Below are 19,134 nucleotides of genomic sequence, written 5' to 3' on the forward strand. Positions count from 1 at the left end.
TTTCTGGACACTCTGCTGACTATCAATTCTGTAGCTTCTAAGGTATAATGTTGTTCTTGCAGTTTTTCTGGAGTAATGGTCTCAGGAGAATGGGATCTCTTGCTGTTCACTTAGAACCTTGGAGTAGAAGCTCTTAACTGTCCTGCCTTCCTCCACACTGGTTAAACTAGAACGTCCCCTGCTGGAAGGAAGTAGGACCAGCCCACTCCCACACAAAAGGGAAGAATGGGGTGGTTAACCCTGCCCCTGCCACCAATATGTTTGTATGCTGGTATACTTACATGTCAATGCAAAACATGACATTACATAACAAATGCAAATACCCCCAGGTCTGGGACACTGCAGATCTAGCACCATAATGGTATTGCAGACAGGTACTACTTAGACCGCTAATAGGTTTTACTTAACAGGCTTTACTTACCTCTAATCTGATGTACTGCTTGGCTCAAGCCAATTATATACGTTTCCAGTGAAACGCACACATTGGATAGCTTAGTTTTCCAGCCATAGATGTCCAATAGGTGCAGGTCTCATGTCTGGATGGGATCTCAACTTGAGCCAACAGGACTGGAGAGGTGGCTGCTTTGTCAATTCACTTATATTGAACTTCACGTATTAGCCAAGTGTGCTTCCTTGGTTTTATCTGGGACTCTCATAGAAACAAATGGAAAGAGTCTTGCTAGTGTGGCCACCTCTTGATTCTTGGCAGCAGAAGATACTTGAGATTGGAGATGGTTCCATAGATGAAACCTGCATCTATCGGACATCTATGGTATATATCAGGATATGGGCCACATCCAAACAGGAATAACCCTTTAAGGTTCATAGAGCCACTAGCTCATCAGAAACAGAGGTACCTGTTAGTTTGAGTTTTTATGTTCTCAGGTTTGAGTAATAGTCTTCTATTTACTACATATGCTGAAACATGCAACAGCACCATATAAGATACCAATGCTAATTTACAAGACAATAATAGACTCTGCACAGTTATGCAGCCATGTAATGGACCCACTCAGGCGAAGCAACTTATATAAAAAATCTCTACTGTTGGGATTTGGCTATTGGTTTTAAGGGCATTTTTCACATTAGCCTCTCCAAAACCGATTGTAATAATAAAGAAGTGACTTACCGCTGTGGAAAGCCTTCCTCCATTCTTTACAACATGTACCACAGCTTCTTGGATGAGTGAAAACAGATTAAGTAGAACACGTTCTAGGTCATAAATCCCATGCATCTCTTTGGCAAGTTTCTCAATTGATGCAATGTATTCGTTCCAGTAAGAGTCTATTTCCCCAACGCTAGAAAGGCAACCTCGCATTACAGTCCCACAATATCCAGCGCATGGTCGTGCCAGTAAATGACCTTGACAGTGGGAGCAGTACCACATTTTCAGTAGTGCCTTACCACAGTCCTTGTTGAACTTTAAATAGTCAGTAGTATTAATCACTTCGATGCCGAGATTCAGAGCTTGAAGGAAAACTCGAGAAGCCTGCAAGGACTTGGATACTTGTGTCATGATTGTTTTTGGATACTGACCAAACGCACTGACGTCTCGTCTGGCCAGTCGAAGACACTCTACACTTTCCACTGACTCTTTGAATCCAGGGCTCAAGTAACTGCCATACACTACCGGGAACAAGCCATCGAAAAAGTCATTCACCATATCATTCACATTAATGTCGGAACCCAAGACATAGAGTGAAATGTCTGTGAATAATTCACCGACCAGTTTAAAGGTTTTAGATGAGATGTTTTGGTAATGAGTCTTAAACATTGTGTTCGTGTAATTCCTTGCATGCCGTATTACCATTTCAAATGCTTCTGCAAGAAAACAGAAAAAGGAGAGAGTGAGCAAAATGCAATTTGAATCCACTTTCATATATTTTTCTTTCTTTTGAAGCTTCAAAATTCACAAGACAAGGGAGGATTTTATATGGCCACTTGCTTTTCTGAAGATCTATCGAAAGTGCCAATGTATAATGCTTCAATATCTTATTCTAGCAATTTTCTTTTTGTACCTACAAAGTGCTTTTATGTACATAATGCATTCTCAACATAGATTCAGCAAGAAAATCTTTCAGTAAGAACAATGTGATGTAGATCTAGACTTGTGAGAAGGAACTGGTTAAAGCTTTAACCTGGCAAATGATAATCCCTCAACATATATCATCTATACTGTAATTGCTATGCTATATAATAATATAATATTTAATATTTTTAACATTTTTAATACCATTTTCATCTATATTTATATATATATAAACATATTATATATATGTTAACCTACCTATTGTATAATATCTCAACAGGTCCATTGATATCTGAATATAGTATAGTCTTTTTAATGCGACCCATAACATGTATAATGCTTGTGGTTTGTACTTACTAAATTTTATACTAAATTTTATATTTATATATATATACTATTGCAACACACTTATTAGCTTTTGCTGTGAATACATTTCCATCGGAAACCATAGGGTAAACAAACCTATGGGGACAAATTGTTTAATAATTACATCCGATGGTCATGCAGACACAGCTCAAGAAGTAAGCGAAGAACATCTTCATATAGTGCAGAAGTAATTTATTAACCTTTTTAAAAATGTATGCTGTTTTAAACCTCATTATTTATATCGTATGGATAAAGGATTTCATAATTTAAATGAACAGTCGCAATCGTATCCAGCCAACACGTATGTGTTCATACTATTAGATTATTATGTATACTGTTGAATCCACACATATATATACACATCGGTATCGTCATGATAAAAAACCAAAGAACTCGGAAATCCATACCCGGGTTTTCTAAACCTCCCGATGACGTCTAAACAATGCACAATGAGAGGAGAGACTTAGCCCTATATAAACCTTCACATAACATACGAGACTTGACCACTGAGGAAGGAGTCACTGCCAACTCCGAAACGCGTCTGGTAACAAGTCTCAACTAAAAAGGAAAAAAGCCGCAGCGGATTTACCTGCGCACCACTACAGAACTTCCAGAAGCGCTTATCCACACATTGGACAGAAAGGAATATAAGCGGTGAAGTGGCAAAGTGCCTTGAATCAAAGACACTAAACAACGCCGAAATTTACATCGGGTCCCAAATACGTTTGACCCCGGCGTCTCAATCACTGCTTACTCTGTCCTAATAATCCGCCCGTCAGTTAAAAAGAACAGACCGGAACCCAGACCACCGATGCTGTAACACGTGGGACGCTACGCTAAGCACGGAGGATCGGGTATTGTACCGCATCAGAACAGTGAGTAATGTGGGTACATTAAGTACGGTTTAACAACAGTTTCAGAGATACGGGCTGTGAAAAAACCTCACTATAAAGACTGTTCATACAAACACCTTTACCGGCCACACAGGTGCGGCATTATTAGACTATATACCAGCTACATAGAGCGGGTTTTCAGCAAAGCAAGTCATACAAGCTGTGAAAACTTTTTCAATCAAGATTGGATACTACCACTGACCATAGTCAGAACTTTAAACAGAGTCAGTGCGCCTCTATCTTTGTGCATTTGACATCTAACAAGTCTGCACCATTTAATCCAATTTAAATTGTTGCACAGATATTTTAATTTTTATATTTACTTATTGATTTATGTGAAAGTTGAGGATCCTCATTTTATATTTATATACAATCTGTACATATAGTGTGTTTAATAAAAATTATTGTTACACATACGTTTTGGCTGACCTTCCATGTGATTTCTAGGTGCAGGTGTGCCCCTCACGTCATTTTCATTTTTATTTGTATATAATAATATTGTCCAGCTCCAGCTCTTCAATCTGAAATACGCCTAAAATCCGTGACTTCTCCCCGCTCATGCAGGTCTAAAAATTGTGGGCGTGTGCGGGGAAGGGGACGGGTGTCATTCCCGTTTAATTTACCATTTTCTACGCCTGTTTTAGGTGTAGAAATTAGGTCTAAATGTAAGACAGCTAGGAAGCTGTCTTACATTTAGAACTAACAAAAATGATGGCTGGCACTCTACCAAGTATAGTATCTTCGGTGCTCAGTGATGGAGATTTCCTCCGAAATAATAGTGTAGAAAAATTCACGGCACTCGAAATTTTTATATGAATGAAGAAAGAAATTTTATTTTGAAATGCCACCAGTAAATATCAGTTGTAAGGGCCAACGTTTCGGTCCTCCCGGACCTTGTTCACAGCCTCCAAGTAATCCTGATTTGGGAAGGGTGGCGTTGTGCCAGGATTACTTGGAGGCCGTGAACAAGGTCCGGGAGGACCGAAACGTTGCCCCTTACAACTGATATTTATTGGTGGCATTTCAAAATAAAATTTCTTTCTTCATTCATATCAAGATTTCAAGTGCCGTGAATTTTTCTACACACTTACATTTAGAACTGGCGGAGGATCTGTCTAAACACCAATTTAAAAGCGCACATATGATATTACACAAAAATGTATTAGTAGAACAAAATCATACATAACATAAAATAAATAGCAGCAATACATGAAGGTACTATGACAGACTGTATTAGTTCACCCTGGTTATTCAAGGCTGCATCGTCACATCTACATAGGGTATGCTGTGCCAGTAATAATTGTTATACACATATCACTAAAATCTTTAAAAGTACACCTATGTACCCATCTAGCTACAAAAAATATTGCACAACTCCCATAAGTAGCCATACCAGTAGCTACTGTAACCTTGCAGAGAGAAATCCCAACAGGAATTAACCTGATAAGTTGGAATACTATCCCGCATACCCTGGTAAGGACAAAACCATCATCAATTGAGAAATGAGTGCAAAAAGTAGCATAAGAGAGCAATACAGACCAGAGGACAGGAGTGAACCAACGCCGACTCGCGTTTTGCCTTGCTTCCTCTAGGGGGGATTTCTCTCTGCAAGGTTACAGTAGCTACTGGTATGGCTACTTATGGGACTTGTGCAATATTTTTTGTAGCTAGATGGGTACATAGGTGTACTTTCACAGATTTTAGTGATATGTGTATAACAATTATTACTGGCACAGCATACCCTATATAGATGTGACGATGCGGCCTTGAATGACCAGGGTGAACTAATACTGTCATAGTACCTTCATGTATTGCTGCTATTTATTTTATTTTATTTTATATGTTGTTTGAACATATCCCCTTGGATTGCTATATTTGGTGGTTTTAAAAACAATCTTGCAGCACCAGAAGCACGGCAGGACACAACAGAGCAATGACAGGGGACACATTTATTTGGACAGGTACTTTTAATGAGGTGACCACATGCATTATTGTTGGTTGTTACAATGGTCAGCAGTTGATACACTAAGAAACATTTCACACGAACCGTACGGATTGTGTCAGGATGCGTTCAGGGTGAAAGGAAGAAGGGACTGAAATTAATTACATAACACTCATTATACCCAATTCAATAAGAACAGAAATAATACAATTATATTATCATATTAATACAATAATATATTAGAACATACATAGTACAATTATCATTTATATATAAACATCTTGAAGATGATGATTGATATATCAACTTTGACTCCAACAGCTCTATAGTATCGTTTGCTTTTACGTATGGGTAACTCTAGCATTTAAAGAGTTTTTTTGTTTTGTTTTATACTTGTGCTTTGCATTTCAATTCCTCAGCATTTTTAAGATTTCTGCCTACTGACAGTGAACAGAAACATTCATTTTGTATGTCCAGAGGTTGAAAACTTGTCCTGATCATGTCCAAGAGGCAGAGGTAAATGACTCAGTAAGACTAGGGTTATACAGTGCAAAGGTTATAGTAAAATTGCGGGATTGCCACACAACCTCCATACTTACTTACAAATAAGGTCACAAACAACATTGGAAGGGTATCCACTGCCTTGTTTCCCATAGGAAGCTTCAAGGTAATGAATATGATTTTACTGCCAATTGTGTTCAACCATATTTTGCCATTTAATCCCAGCGTAAGTGTTCTTGTATTAGGTGGGTATCATCAGGACAAATTTATTCACTGTCAGTCTAACATAAAATAAAATCCCTTGACGTGTTATAAAAAAGCCTTGTTTTCTTTTAGGTTATGGAAAGTTTAAAAGCTAAAAATGGTACAATATTACATATATTATACACTATCTCATATTCAGGTTATTTTATGCTACAATATAGGATACTACAGTAATTGCAGAATTGGGGCTATGGCAATGTCTAAATCAGTCAGGATGTTATAATTTTTGAAGGCAATTATTTGATATGATGGTTCATAAGGTATGTGCGGGATGAGAATCCATTTTGTATAAACATTTCCTCCATCTTGTACATATGTGAAAAGATTAATGAACCAGCTGGCTGGACGTAGGAAGTCTCTGTGTATATAATTTAAATGCTCCCAACTGCAAGGCCAAGGTAAGCAGCCCCCTCGCTTCCTTATCAGAATTTGACATATGAGAGAGAGTTATGTTCTTTCTGAATTTGGGATGCGCTGCTAACGAATACTAACTTTGAGATAAGACGCAGCAGAAGCTTTTTAATTATTAGAAGTTTTTAACCATTAAAGACTAATTCTGTTAGTATGGCGCGGAAGTATTGCCTTTTATGAATAACCAATCAAAATCATTAGTTTCACTTTCCACCCCTTTGGTGGTGTGCCAGTTTTGTCTGTGATTATCTGTGTTATAAAAATGTATGTTTTTATGGAATAAAGGAGAGAGAGAATCTGATTCAGCAGTATGCCTGTGTCAGCTCCCTCTGAGCGCTCATAAACAAAACTTCAGTTGGAACCCCGACAATCATAGAGGTGGGGGTTTTGCCCCAACAGGTACAACCATAGATAAACTTGGCTGAGTACAAATTATGATACGGAAAAAGCTATGACCAATTAGCTTTTTCACAACATGGTTGGGCTTTATATAATAAATTCTTACAGTAAATTATCCTCGTAGAAGGAGCCAGATCGATATGGGCGGAATCCGGTCCGTGGCATCCCGCTTGTACAGTGTGTCTACTCACCAGCCAAATCGATATGGGCGGAATCCGTCTACCGGATTCCGCCCATATCGATCTGGCTCGTGAGTAGACACACTGCATAAAGGTAAACTAAGTATTTGTGATGGGGGCAAAATCGACATATCAGTCCGAATTAAATAACACTATACAACTCAACAATTGAAAGACATAGTTTTGATTTGTTGATGGACATTGCACAAACCGCATAGACGAATTCGAAAATAATTACGAACAATTTTTGTTGCGGTAATTTTATGCGATTATTTCTACAAATATTACAAAATACTTATGTGAAATCTAGCATATTGGATCGAGAACTAAATTTATCCTCAAAGATCGGGTTCTACTGGAGAATCTACGCTTTTTAACTTCACACTTGTATTGTATATTGTATATTTATTTCTTGCTTATCACCTTTTAGTCTGGCCAGACTTGTCACATACATATTTAAGATTTTAAGATTTTATGGTCGGATTAATAAAGTTCCACTACCTCCAGATATAGTGAGTGCCCAGCCTTTTCTTGATATAATAAAAAAAAAGTGTTACATAAATATATGGAAACTTCTCCTTTAAGCCAAGGCTTTGGTTCCCAACTATTATCCTCCTAAGCCATGTCTTTTTTGTAGAATATAAAAATTGCTTAGAGCCATGTCTGCAGGCTGCATATTTTATATCTAGAACCATAGTAGCGCATTGATTCTATTAATCATTTAGCATACTCATTGTGCACAGTAAATAAAAGAACCCTAATGACACAGCATGAAAGCATGGACAGCCCATAAATGAACTAATGGCGCTCTTACTCTTTGATTCTTCTGTGTGTCCTGTCTCCATGTTGTCTGCATTCTTCACTTAACTGCACACAAATTAAAGCAGCTAGTTAAAGCATTTCTAAGCCCTGACAATGGTTAGGTTCGGTAAAATCACTACACTCCTTTCCCACACACAACTTCTCAATTCACCTTCACAGATTTGAAAAAAATAAAAAGGAGTAAATAAAAAGTTTTCAAGAAGTTCAGAAAGTTCAAGATGTAGATTAGTTTTAAGTTTCTGTCTAATGCTGGGAGTGACGGTGTTTCAGTGAGAAGAGTGAATTCTCAAAAATTCACAAATATATATAATAAGTTGTGAAATCTAATAAAGGTGTTATCCAGCCTGTTAAAAGTGATGGATATTCGGCACCCTTGCCAAGCAGCTATTTGAAGGGTCCGTGGTCCATTAAAGTGAACGGATCAACACTGTAATACTTTGCACCACTGCTATGGAAAGTACAGAATTTGCAGGTACCAGCCTGCCCAAACCAATAAGGAGGCTACAGAGCACAGCTGATTAGAGGACCCCCCCCCACCAGTCTAAAATTTATAGCCTACCCCCACGGATGGGCCATCAATTTTAACAAAGACAGTGTTGTATTAGAACTGAATAGGAAATATGTCTCACATTTTTAACACATTTGTTTACCTGTCAGGCACTATATAATCCCAGTGACTACTTAAAAGGATTTCCTGAGATTTTCTTTTAACTGATGACCTATCCTCTGGATAGAAAGTTCAAATAGTAGATGACAGCAGCATATTCTTCCCATAAGTTCTTTATTTGTAGTTACTCCATGAAAAAATGTACAAACAGGCCCATAAAAGTATCAACGTTTTGACTACGTCAATGCTTGACAAAGACTACTGCGTAGTCGAAACATTGCCACTTTTATGGGCCTCTTTGTACATTTTTTCATGGAGTAACTACAAATAAAGAACTTTTGGGAAGAATATGCCACCATCATCTACTATTTGAACTTTATATCTGTGGACTACCTTGGATCGGGGGTCAAAGACTGGCTGTTGCACATCTTCCATTACAATTCATCAAGGTAAAGAAGTGCTGCTCTATACATCAAAATTATTTTACTATCCTCTGGATAGGTCACCAGTATCTGATCTGTGGGGGTACGACACCCGGGACCCCCACAATCAGCTGTTTTGAGAAGGCAGCGGCGCTGTGAGTGCCACTGCCTTCTCACAGCTTACCAAGCACAGCGCAATACATTGTATAGTGGCAGTGCTTGGTATTTCAGCTCATTCCCATTCACTTGAATAGGGCTGAGCTGCTCCTAGGCCACATGAACAAACAATGTGACATCATTGGCCCAGGAAAAGCAGAGAGAAGGCCGCGGCGCTCACAGGAGCACTGGTGCCTTCTTGAACAGCTGATTGGCTGGGATCCCAAATGTCAAACCCCCACCAATCAGATACTCTCAGATTTATTTATTTTTTGAAAACCCATTTAACAAAAGTCTTCTTTTGGTCTATAACCAGCAGTCCTCTCGCCCAATGATCACCAGGGTTGCTAACCATCCAGAAATTTCTGGACAGTCTGTAAAAGTAGGTGACTTTTTTTCCTATGTCCGTCCGATTTTTTTGTGGCCGGTGGTACTTTTGTGGGAATTATCATCATTTGACAGCTCACAGTAAATGCTGGTAATGAGTTTTTATCTGTATATTGAGGTATAGGCATGTATTATTCATAATCTTTAAAATTTATCATTGATTTCCAGTTTGTCTAAACAAAATGTTTTTGGATAGGTTGTCCAGAAAAAAGAAAGATTTGGGTTGGCAACCTTGATTATCACTTTAAGACAAAACGATGACCACAATGGTTTAAAAAAAAATAAAAAATAACAGCCATAGAAGGTTTTCCACCCAGGTAATTCGGTGTCTGTCCTCACTAGCTATCTCGAGCTAATTTTTTTAAGAAACGGATCCATATGGAATTGGAGACATAAAGATAAAGTAAAAGATCAGATGATTGTGCAAGAACCCTGTGTAGTATGAGCTTGATCTGCACAACATTATTACTAAGTTATAACGGCTAGTCATTGCTAAGTGTCATTGCCCGTCACTGAATCCCTCAGATGCCGCATTCATCGCTAATCGCGGCATTTGAGATCAATATTAACGCCTTAAGCACCCTGGGATTTTCCATTTTTGCGTTTTCGTTTTCCCCTCCCCGCCTTCCTCATAGTCCTAACTTTTTTATTTTTCCATTCACATGAGGGCTTATTTTTTGCAGGACAAGCTGTACTTTCTAATGGCACCATTTACGGTTGCATACCATGTAGTAGGAAGCTGAAAAGAAATTCCAAATGGGGAAAAATTGGGAAAAATGCAATTCTGATAAAGGTTTTTTATTTTTTACACTGTACACTATGCAGGAAAAATTCCCTGTTATGTTCACTCTCCAGGTCAGTACGGTTCCAACGATACCACACTTGTATAATTTTATTACCATAACCATATTATGACCCCTATAACCTTTTTGTATTTATGTGTACGGGGCTGTGTGAGGGCTCAGCAAATTATTTGGTAGTTGAAGTGACAAAATGGCAAATTGGCAATTTTTTTTCCCGCTACGCCATTTGCCATTAATATTGTTATATTTTAATAGTATGGGCGTTTTCGCACGCGGCGATGCCCATGATGCTTATTTTTTTTATTGGTTAAGTATTTTTATTTTATGGAAAGGGGGTGATATGAACTTTTAGGTTCTTTTATTTATTTTTTACTTTTTTATTTTTCCTTTTTATTTTTTCTAGTCACCTTCAGGTGATCTGGCAATCATTTGATTGCCCATAGTCTTTATTGATGGGTAAATATTCATCAGTAAAGACTTATTTTGCACTATACCAATACAAGCCTGCCACCTGGTGGCCTGTATTGGTATATACATCTAATTGACATGGAAGCCTGCTTGAGGCTCCGGTCAATTAGCGCAGGGTAACAGGCTCCCCAATCTCTGCCAGGGAGCGCTGTTGCCGGACCGGAAGAGCGTGACTTCCGGTTCCGGTCTGCGTAGATGCCATGGTCACATTTGACCACGGCATCTGAAAGGTAAGATGTATGCGATCAGCCTTATGGCTGATCGCATACATGTGCCACGGGTCTCTGCTATTTAAAATAGAGACCCTGCGGCTTAGGCGCCCGCTGCACAAGCTGTACAGCTATGTTATGGGTCATTAAATGGTTAAGGCATTTTAGGGGCTGCTCTTAAAAAACAAACAAAAAAAATGAATAAAATTGTTACCCATTTGAGTGTGAAGAGGCCGCTGTGGAGATCTTGCTTCAAGATCCAGCACGAAATCTTGTGCAGCGCATGATGACATCATCTGGTATGGTGACGTCATACGTCACGGTGCACGAGATGTCAGGCGGGATCTTCAAGCAAGATGGCCGCGGCGGCCTCTTCACACTCAAATGGATGAGGAAAGTAAGATTTTTTTTATTTTTACCGCCATTTCAGGGAAAATCGATTTGTTACCACGAAGCAGGAGGAAATTCGGCATTGTGGCAAATCAAAATTTTCCTGAAATTCGGATCACTTTTTTAACTTCGACTAGTTAGAATAATACAATAGTTATCAGATAATGAATATTCAAAAATGACATTGTTCATATTACTCATATTCACTCCCTCCGGAATGGGACTCCTGAAGTGAATAGGCAGCAGCAGCGCACGCAAGGCCACCCTCCGTTCAACACTATTGTACAGAGGTTAGTGCTAAACTACATTGGTCTACCAACATCACAACTATCCACGTTATTAATACAAGAAGATATTGGCAGTTGGCGTTGAGTTTCAGCAGTGTGGCTTATGGTACGTACAATCAATAATCACAATCATGACACCATTCACATGTCCTTAGTGAGATTGTCCCCATACTGCAGTTTTCCATTTGATTATACTGCATGAGCTTATCTTATGGTCTATTCCTCATGCCCAAAAAAAAAAATACAACAAAATGAGCTCCATACCATGACTGGGACATTTTTATGGCGGATTTACTGATTTGCTTAAGAATTTTACTGCTCTGCTAAAGAGCCTAAAATAAATATAATAGCATTGTGTCATATACAAGCATCTGGAGAGAGATCGGAGAGTGAAGATCTACAGACGCAACACGGCAACATCTGCTCTGCTTATCCTAGACACAGTACCAATATTCAAATGAGTCCAGGCTCAGATCTCACATGGAATTTCTTGCAGAAGAAGTCAATGGAGACATAAAAAATTGCACCTGTGTATAAAAAATATACAAAATATAGGGGGGGGGGGGACTTTAGACAAATATTGTTTTCTCACCCAGATAGAAATGCCAGATTGCTGCAAAACTCAGCTTGCAATTAATTATGCCTCAGGTAGATACAGTACAGACCAAAAGTTTGGACACACCTTCTCATTCAAAGAGTTATTCACACTGAAGGCATCAAAACCAAAACTATGAATTAACACATGTGGAATTATATACATAACAAAAAAGTGTGAAACAACTAAAAATATGTCATATTCTAGGTTCTTCAAAGTAGCCACCTTTTGCTTTGATTACTGCTTTGCACACTCTTGGCATTCTCTTGATGAGCTTCAAGAGGTAGTCATCTGAAATGGTCTTCCAACAGTCTTGAAGGAGTTCCCAGAGATACTTAGCACTTGTTGGCCTTTTTGCCTTCACTCTGCGGTCCAGCTCACCCCAAACCATCTCAATTGGGTTCTGGTACGGTGACTGTGGAGGCCAGGTCATCTGGCGCAGCACCCTATCACTCTCCTTCATGGTTAAATAGCCCTTACACAGCCTGGAGGTGTGTTTGGGGTCATTGTCCTGTTGAAAAATAAATGATGGTCCAACAAAACGCACACCGGATGGAATAGCATGCCGCTGCAAGATACTGTGGTAGCCATGCTGGTTCCGTATGCCTTCAATTTTGAATAAATCCCCAACAGTGTCACCAGCAAAGCACCCCCACACCATCACACCTCCTTTTCCATGCTTCATGGTGGGAACCAGGCATGTAGAGTCCATCCGTTCACCTTTTCTGCATCGCACAAAAACCAAGTGGTTGGAACCAAAGATCTCAAATTTGGACTTATCAGACCAAAGCACAGATTTCCACTGGTCTAATGTCCATTCCTTGTGTTCTTTAGTCCAAACAAGTCTCTTCTGCTTGTTGCCTGTCCTTAGCAGTGGTTTCCTAGCAGATATTCTACCATGAAGGCCTGATTTACACAGTCTCCTCTTAACAGTTGTTCTAGAGATATGTCTGCTGCTAGAACTCTGTGTGGCATTGATCTGGTCTTTAATCTGAGCTGCTGTTAAACTGCGATTTCTGAGGCTGGTGACTCGGATGAATTTATCCTCCGCAGCAGAGGTGACTCTTGGTCTTCCTTTCCTGGGGCGGTCTGCATGTGAGCCAGTTTCTTTGTAGCGCTTGATGGTTTTTGTGACTGCACTTGTGGACACTTTCAAAGTTTTCCCAATTTTTCAGACTGACTGACCTTAATTTCTTAAAGTAATGATGGCCACTCGTTTTTCTTTACTTAGCTGCTTTTTTTCTTGCCATAATACAAATTCTAACAGTCTATTCAGTAGGACTATCAGCTGTGTATCCACCTGACTTCTCCACAACGCAACTGATGGTCCCAACCCTATTTATAAGGCAAGAAATCCCACTTATTAAACCTGACAGGGCGCACCTGTGAAGTGAAAACCATTTCAGGTGACTACCTCTTGAAGCTCATCAAGAGAATGCCAAGAGTGTGCAAAGCAGTAATCAAAGCAAAAGGTGGCTACTTTAAAGAACCTAGAATATGACATATTTTCAGTTGTTTCACACTTTTTTGTTATGTATATAATTCCACATGTGTTAATTCATAGTTTTGATGCCTTCAGTGTGAATCTACAATTTTCATAGTCATGAAAATAAAGAAAACTCTTTGAATGAGAAGGTGTGTCCAAACTTTTGGTCTGTACTGTATGTAAATGATTACAAGTGTGGTCTGATTAGACACTGAGGGGGGGAATCCCAGTCCCTCCACAACAGTTTTCTAGTGTAAAAAAAAAAGTCGCAAACACCATGTTAAATGCTACGGGTTTCTCCACAGTTCCCGCTACTTTCCAAAAAGGGGCCTTGGTGAGGGCGTTCAGGGGTCGGGCCAGCAGCCCCAGCATATTTATCTTCTTTTGCAACAGTTTTTAGGCATAATAGAAGGCTGAAATCTACGACAGCTACGAGATGGTGTAGATTTACGTTTAGGCACACAGACTGCTGGAGTTGCCAGATTTGTCGTCAATCAAGCATTTATTGGACCAGCTGGGATGTCAGGTTTGGCAACTTATAAGTGTACAGTATCCACAGGCCCACCTGCAACATCTGTGGGCAAATGTTCCTCAGGATACCATATGGAACCCATATGCCTCCATTCCCAACTGTATCTCAGAGGCTGCCCAACAGGATCCTAAAGCCTCCTGTCAGTTGTACTGTTTTCCCTAATTAACTTACCCTTTTATATATTGCAATCACTTGCATATACAGTGACATACCATAGGTATTCACATTGTGAGGATGGATGGTGGTTCTTTTGTACTTGTCATATTATCCCCCTGCATCACTACCATTATATGAAATTGCATTTTTGTACTATGTATGTATTTTCTTCTTTTAATTAATAAAGATTGAGTTATACTATATGTGTGTGACTTAATGGGTGTTCTATCCATTTGACACACATATTATTCTATTGGTATCTAATTTTTGGATGTCTATATACAGTAACATGTAAAAGTTTGGGCACCCCTGGTCAAAATGACTTTACATCGGCATCCGAGCGTTTATTGCGCATGCGCCGGCCCCAACATCCCGATCTAGCTGGCGGCTGTTCCACCGGCTAGATCGGGATGTTGGGGCCAGCGCGTGCGCAATAAATGCTCAGATGCCCATAATGGGTAATGCTGTGAGCAGGCGCGGTGATTCGGATGCATGACACAGGAGCGGAATTTTAACACTGAAGGGAAAAGGTAATCAGAAGAACCTAGGGCAGGCCAAAGTGGTGAAAGGGAAGGGCTTTCAGATGAATAGCAACGAGGGGCCTGGGCACCGACCACTTCAACGCCGCCCCTGGGCATCTTCAGACCTAATTTGCATTTTGAATAAATGTGTTTTTTGAACAAAATAAGCGACGGACAGCTAAACAGTAAGTAGCATTCACATATGGGGACTATAATGCTCATAATGGTGTTAGTGTTCTATAACGGTCAGTATAGGTGAAAGACTCCCTTTAAGTGGACCAATAAGGACCCATTAGGAAGGAGCATAATTTAGTTACCATGGTTACCAGGCCTCCTCTGAGTTCAGCACAGAGCAACCTTCTGCTCTCAACATTATTAATCATTTGTTATCTGGCTACAGACATAATTATTACTAATAATCAAACTTTACAAAGGTCAACCCCAAATTTTTTTTTGTCTGTTAAACTAAAAATGACTTGCGTTGATCAGTGAAAATCTGTCTCATTGGATTCGAACACCTTGGGGTTATCCAGGAGTAATAGTTTTTAGGAAAGGGGCAAAGTGGGTAAAAAATAAAAGTAGTAATACTAACCACACTGATTCCCAGCTGCTCCCCGACCGGTCCCTACTGGTCTCTGCTTCCTTATCCCAACTCAACACACAGGAAATGCCAATCACCAGTCACATATGGTCAGTAATGTGTCAACAAGGGACCAGTAAATAGGTCATCAATACCTGATCAGTGGGGTTCAACACCCGGACTCCCGCCGATCAGCTGTGAGACGAGGGGGTGGCTCTTCGTGAGGGCACTACTTCCTTGTCTTCACACTATGCCTCATCTCCAGTGGAGCGGTGGCGTAGTGTAACTACAAGCATTCAAGTGAATAGAGTGAGTACTTGTATTACACTGCACTTCCGAGACAAAGTGTAGTGCAATGAAAAGGAAGCGGTGCTCGCATGGAGAGCTGCCTCCTCTTCAAACAGCTGATTGGAAGAGTGCCAGGTGTCAGTTAAACCTGGACACTGTCTTGTAGGTTGAGTTCAGCTGGATATAATGGCACCTTTCTTTCACTCAGCGATTCAATGCTTCAATTCTGTAGAAGAAGTACTTGCTAATGAGCAGAGCTAAGCAGCTCTGTGCACCCTTGGTCCTCCCGCTTCCTCTGCTAGCCACTTCCTCTTCTTTTTGATTGCAAGAGCTATGCAAGATGACTATGTAATAACCTGGACTTGTAAATCAAGAAGACAGAGGGGCTGACAGAGGAAGCAGGAGGAGTAAGGGTGCACAGAGTAGCTCAGACCCACCCGCGGTGCACTGAACAGCTCATTTGCAAATACCTTTTCTCAAGAATAAAGCAACGGATCGCGAAAGTGAAAGGTATCATTACATTTAGCTGAGATAGCCCTAAAAGGCTTTATGCCTGGTTTAACAGTGAATTTTCTGGTGACAAGCTCCCTTCAAACCTTTCGCTCCCAGGGATGTTTGGACATTTTGGTAGCCAGGACAATTTTCACTGTTTGACATGTACAAAAAAAACTAAATTACAAAACAGAAAAAATAACTACCATCCCCACACTGATATCTTTTGTGAAAGTAGACCTGGCACATTGTCAAAATGCCACTCAGTACTTTACGCACACACACAAACACAGACACCTTCATGCAACTTTGCCTTAAACTGTAATATTTAATAAAATTGCATAAAAGTTGATATTAGTGGGTAAAAGTGTGACCCAAGCATTAAGTTCTATAGACCACTCCTCTGAAAAATAACATTTCAACATGTGCACAGTTCATACATACCACTTAGGCCTAAATTCACATACACATATCTTCATAAACTATGGCTTTATACAGGAAATTTTAAAAAACATAAGTAGAAACCTATATATTTCCTGAAGGCAGACAACCTGATGAATGTCTTGATATACTGTTGACAACCATGTCCACCTTCATGTGACCTTGATAATTAAAAAAAATGCATCTAAACAAATTGCACCTAAAATGTACATCCAAGTAGGGTTGCTTCGATACCCAAATTTTGATTCGGTTTCGATACCATAAAAAAGTATTGCAAAACTCGATACCACGCAGAAAAGATAAAATTTTATGGACTGGCCGGCCCATAATAGAACAGTTCAATCCTATTTTTTAGGGGGACAAGGTGACAAAAAAATGGCGACTCGCGCAGTTTTTATTAAAAAAAATTACGGCGCTCACCATATAGGACATTTTTTAAAATATTTTAATTGTTTTAACTTTTCAGACGTGGCGATATGTTTGTTTATTTATTTATTGTTTATATATTTTACATGTAAAATTGGAAAAGGGGGTGATTTATATTTAATATTTTGATGTTTGTTTTTTTTTTACTTTTTTTTTTTAGAACAATTTTCCCCCTCAGGGGCTAGAACCTGGGATCTTTTAATCCTTAGTCCTATTCACCCTAATAGAGCTCTATTAGGGTGAATAGGACTTTACACTTTACCTGCTGCCCTGTGCATAGTACACACAGCAGCAGGGAGCTGACTATGGCAGCCAGGGCTTCAGTAGCGTTCTGGCTGCCATGGTAACCGATCCCAGGATTACACTGCTGGGGCACCGATCGTAACTGCCACTGCCACCAATGAGGAGGAGGGGAGGGGACCCTGTGGCCACTGCCACCAATGACTTTAATGCTGGAGGGGGTTGGGGGGGCGCACTGTGCCACCAATGATTTTAATACTGGGAGGGGTTAAGGGGAGGTGGTGCACTGCACCACCAATTATTTTAATATTGGGGGGTTGAGGGGACGGGGTGCACTACGCCACCAATGATTTTAATACTGGGGAGGAGGGGGGGGAGGGCGCACTGCGCCAACAATGATAATATAATTAACATTTAATACAGGAGGTGGGTGCGGCACCTGAGGGGTTAACTGCCACTAATTGCAGCTCCCCGCCAGCACCCGCCTCCGTGTTTTTATTAAACATTCACTTTCATCGGTGGCTCAGTGCGCCCGCCCCTCTCTCCTCATTGGTGGCAGCAGTGGCACAGGGCGGAGGGAGAGACTGCTTCCTTCTCCCCTCTGCTACTGAGGAGAACGTGGAGTGCGCTGACAGCAGTGCACTCCTTATTCTCTGATACTAGACTGCACTATAGTGAAGCCTACTATCGAAAAAAGGCAAATCCTTGTATCGAGGTTGTTACCAGGCAATAGTATCGATTGGGTATCGAAAATTCGATATCCGAACAAACCCTACATCCAAGCAGAAGTTTACACAACCCCATATATACCACAAGTGTATATATCAACAAGAACACATGGTCTTAAAAACACTGGAGTAGAGGCTATGCAATATATGTAATATATGGTCATCATCCACATATGTGCTAAAGGGGACCTAAACTTCTGGTAAAAGCTCAGTCGCGCAGCAGCACTTCCCATTCTGTGCACTGGCGGGATGCATTGGTCCTGTTCGACATTTCCACCATGCGGATGAATGAGCTTGATCAGCCGGCAGCTATTTCACCTGAAACCTACACGTGCATGCTAGGCTGAGTTGAGTATGCTTATGTCCTTAATGGTCAGAGGGAACAAATCTGCTGCCAGAAACCTCCCCAAGAACATAGGAATTGAATCCAACTGCCCGATCCTCATCTTCCTTTACATATGTGGGAGAGTTGGGAAACTCCCATACACAATAGATAGCAGGTCAATCCTGCCAAAATGTGCATGGTCAGATTAAGAACATGAGCAGGTAGAAGGATGTGATACATATCATCACAATCAGACTACACAGGTTTTTACTTTATAATTTGGAGACACAATAGATGCATAAGAGCTGTAAACACAAAACCGAAGTATATTTTCAATTGAGACTATGTTCAAAATTGCTTATTTTCTATTTTCGATACTACAGAGCAATACAAAACTGGCTGCAAAGGTTTCTTACTGCGGTAGTTAGATGTAAAGATAAGGATTGCTGCATCGGTAGCCTCTCCTCAGACCAGGCCTTTTCTTCTTCTATGTGCCTTTTCTTCTTCGTGTGTTTTATAGATTCAAAGCTGTTATTTGCCTTATAACCTCATAATACCACATCTATAATTAAAAAGGTGCTGTCTTGTTCCAGTTTGGACACTATAATATCATGTCTGCCAAAGCATTAGAGATGTACAAGACACTGATCTGCTCAGTGCATTTATGATTTGCTTTTGATCGATTAGTGCATTCCTCTGGCAACAAAGAAAATTTGCAGGAAAATGTATTTGTACAATATTAAATCAATACCAATTTTTCCTTAATGACACAAAAGCTAAGAAGACGGC

General features: G+C 40.0%; 1 protein-coding gene across 1 annotated transcript in view; it reads right to left on the reverse strand.

The window, feature by feature from the left end:
• GPC3 (glypican 3) overlaps positions 1 to 19,134 on the reverse strand; it is a 632,623-nt gene that overhangs the window by 403,931 nt on the left and 209,558 nt on the right. The window contains exon 3 of the mRNA XM_044268393.1: positions 1,130 to 1,821. Coding sequence (XP_044124328.1) covers positions 1,130 to 1,821 — 692 coding nt within the window. The remainder of the gene's footprint in view (positions 1 to 1,129; positions 1,822 to 19,134) is intronic.

Source organism: Bufo gargarizans, chromosome 9 (genome assembly GCF_014858855.1).
Source record: "Bufo gargarizans isolate SCDJY-AF-19 chromosome 9, ASM1485885v1, whole genome shotgun sequence".
NCBI lineage: Eukaryota > Metazoa > Chordata > Amphibia > Anura > Bufonidae > Bufo > Bufo gargarizans.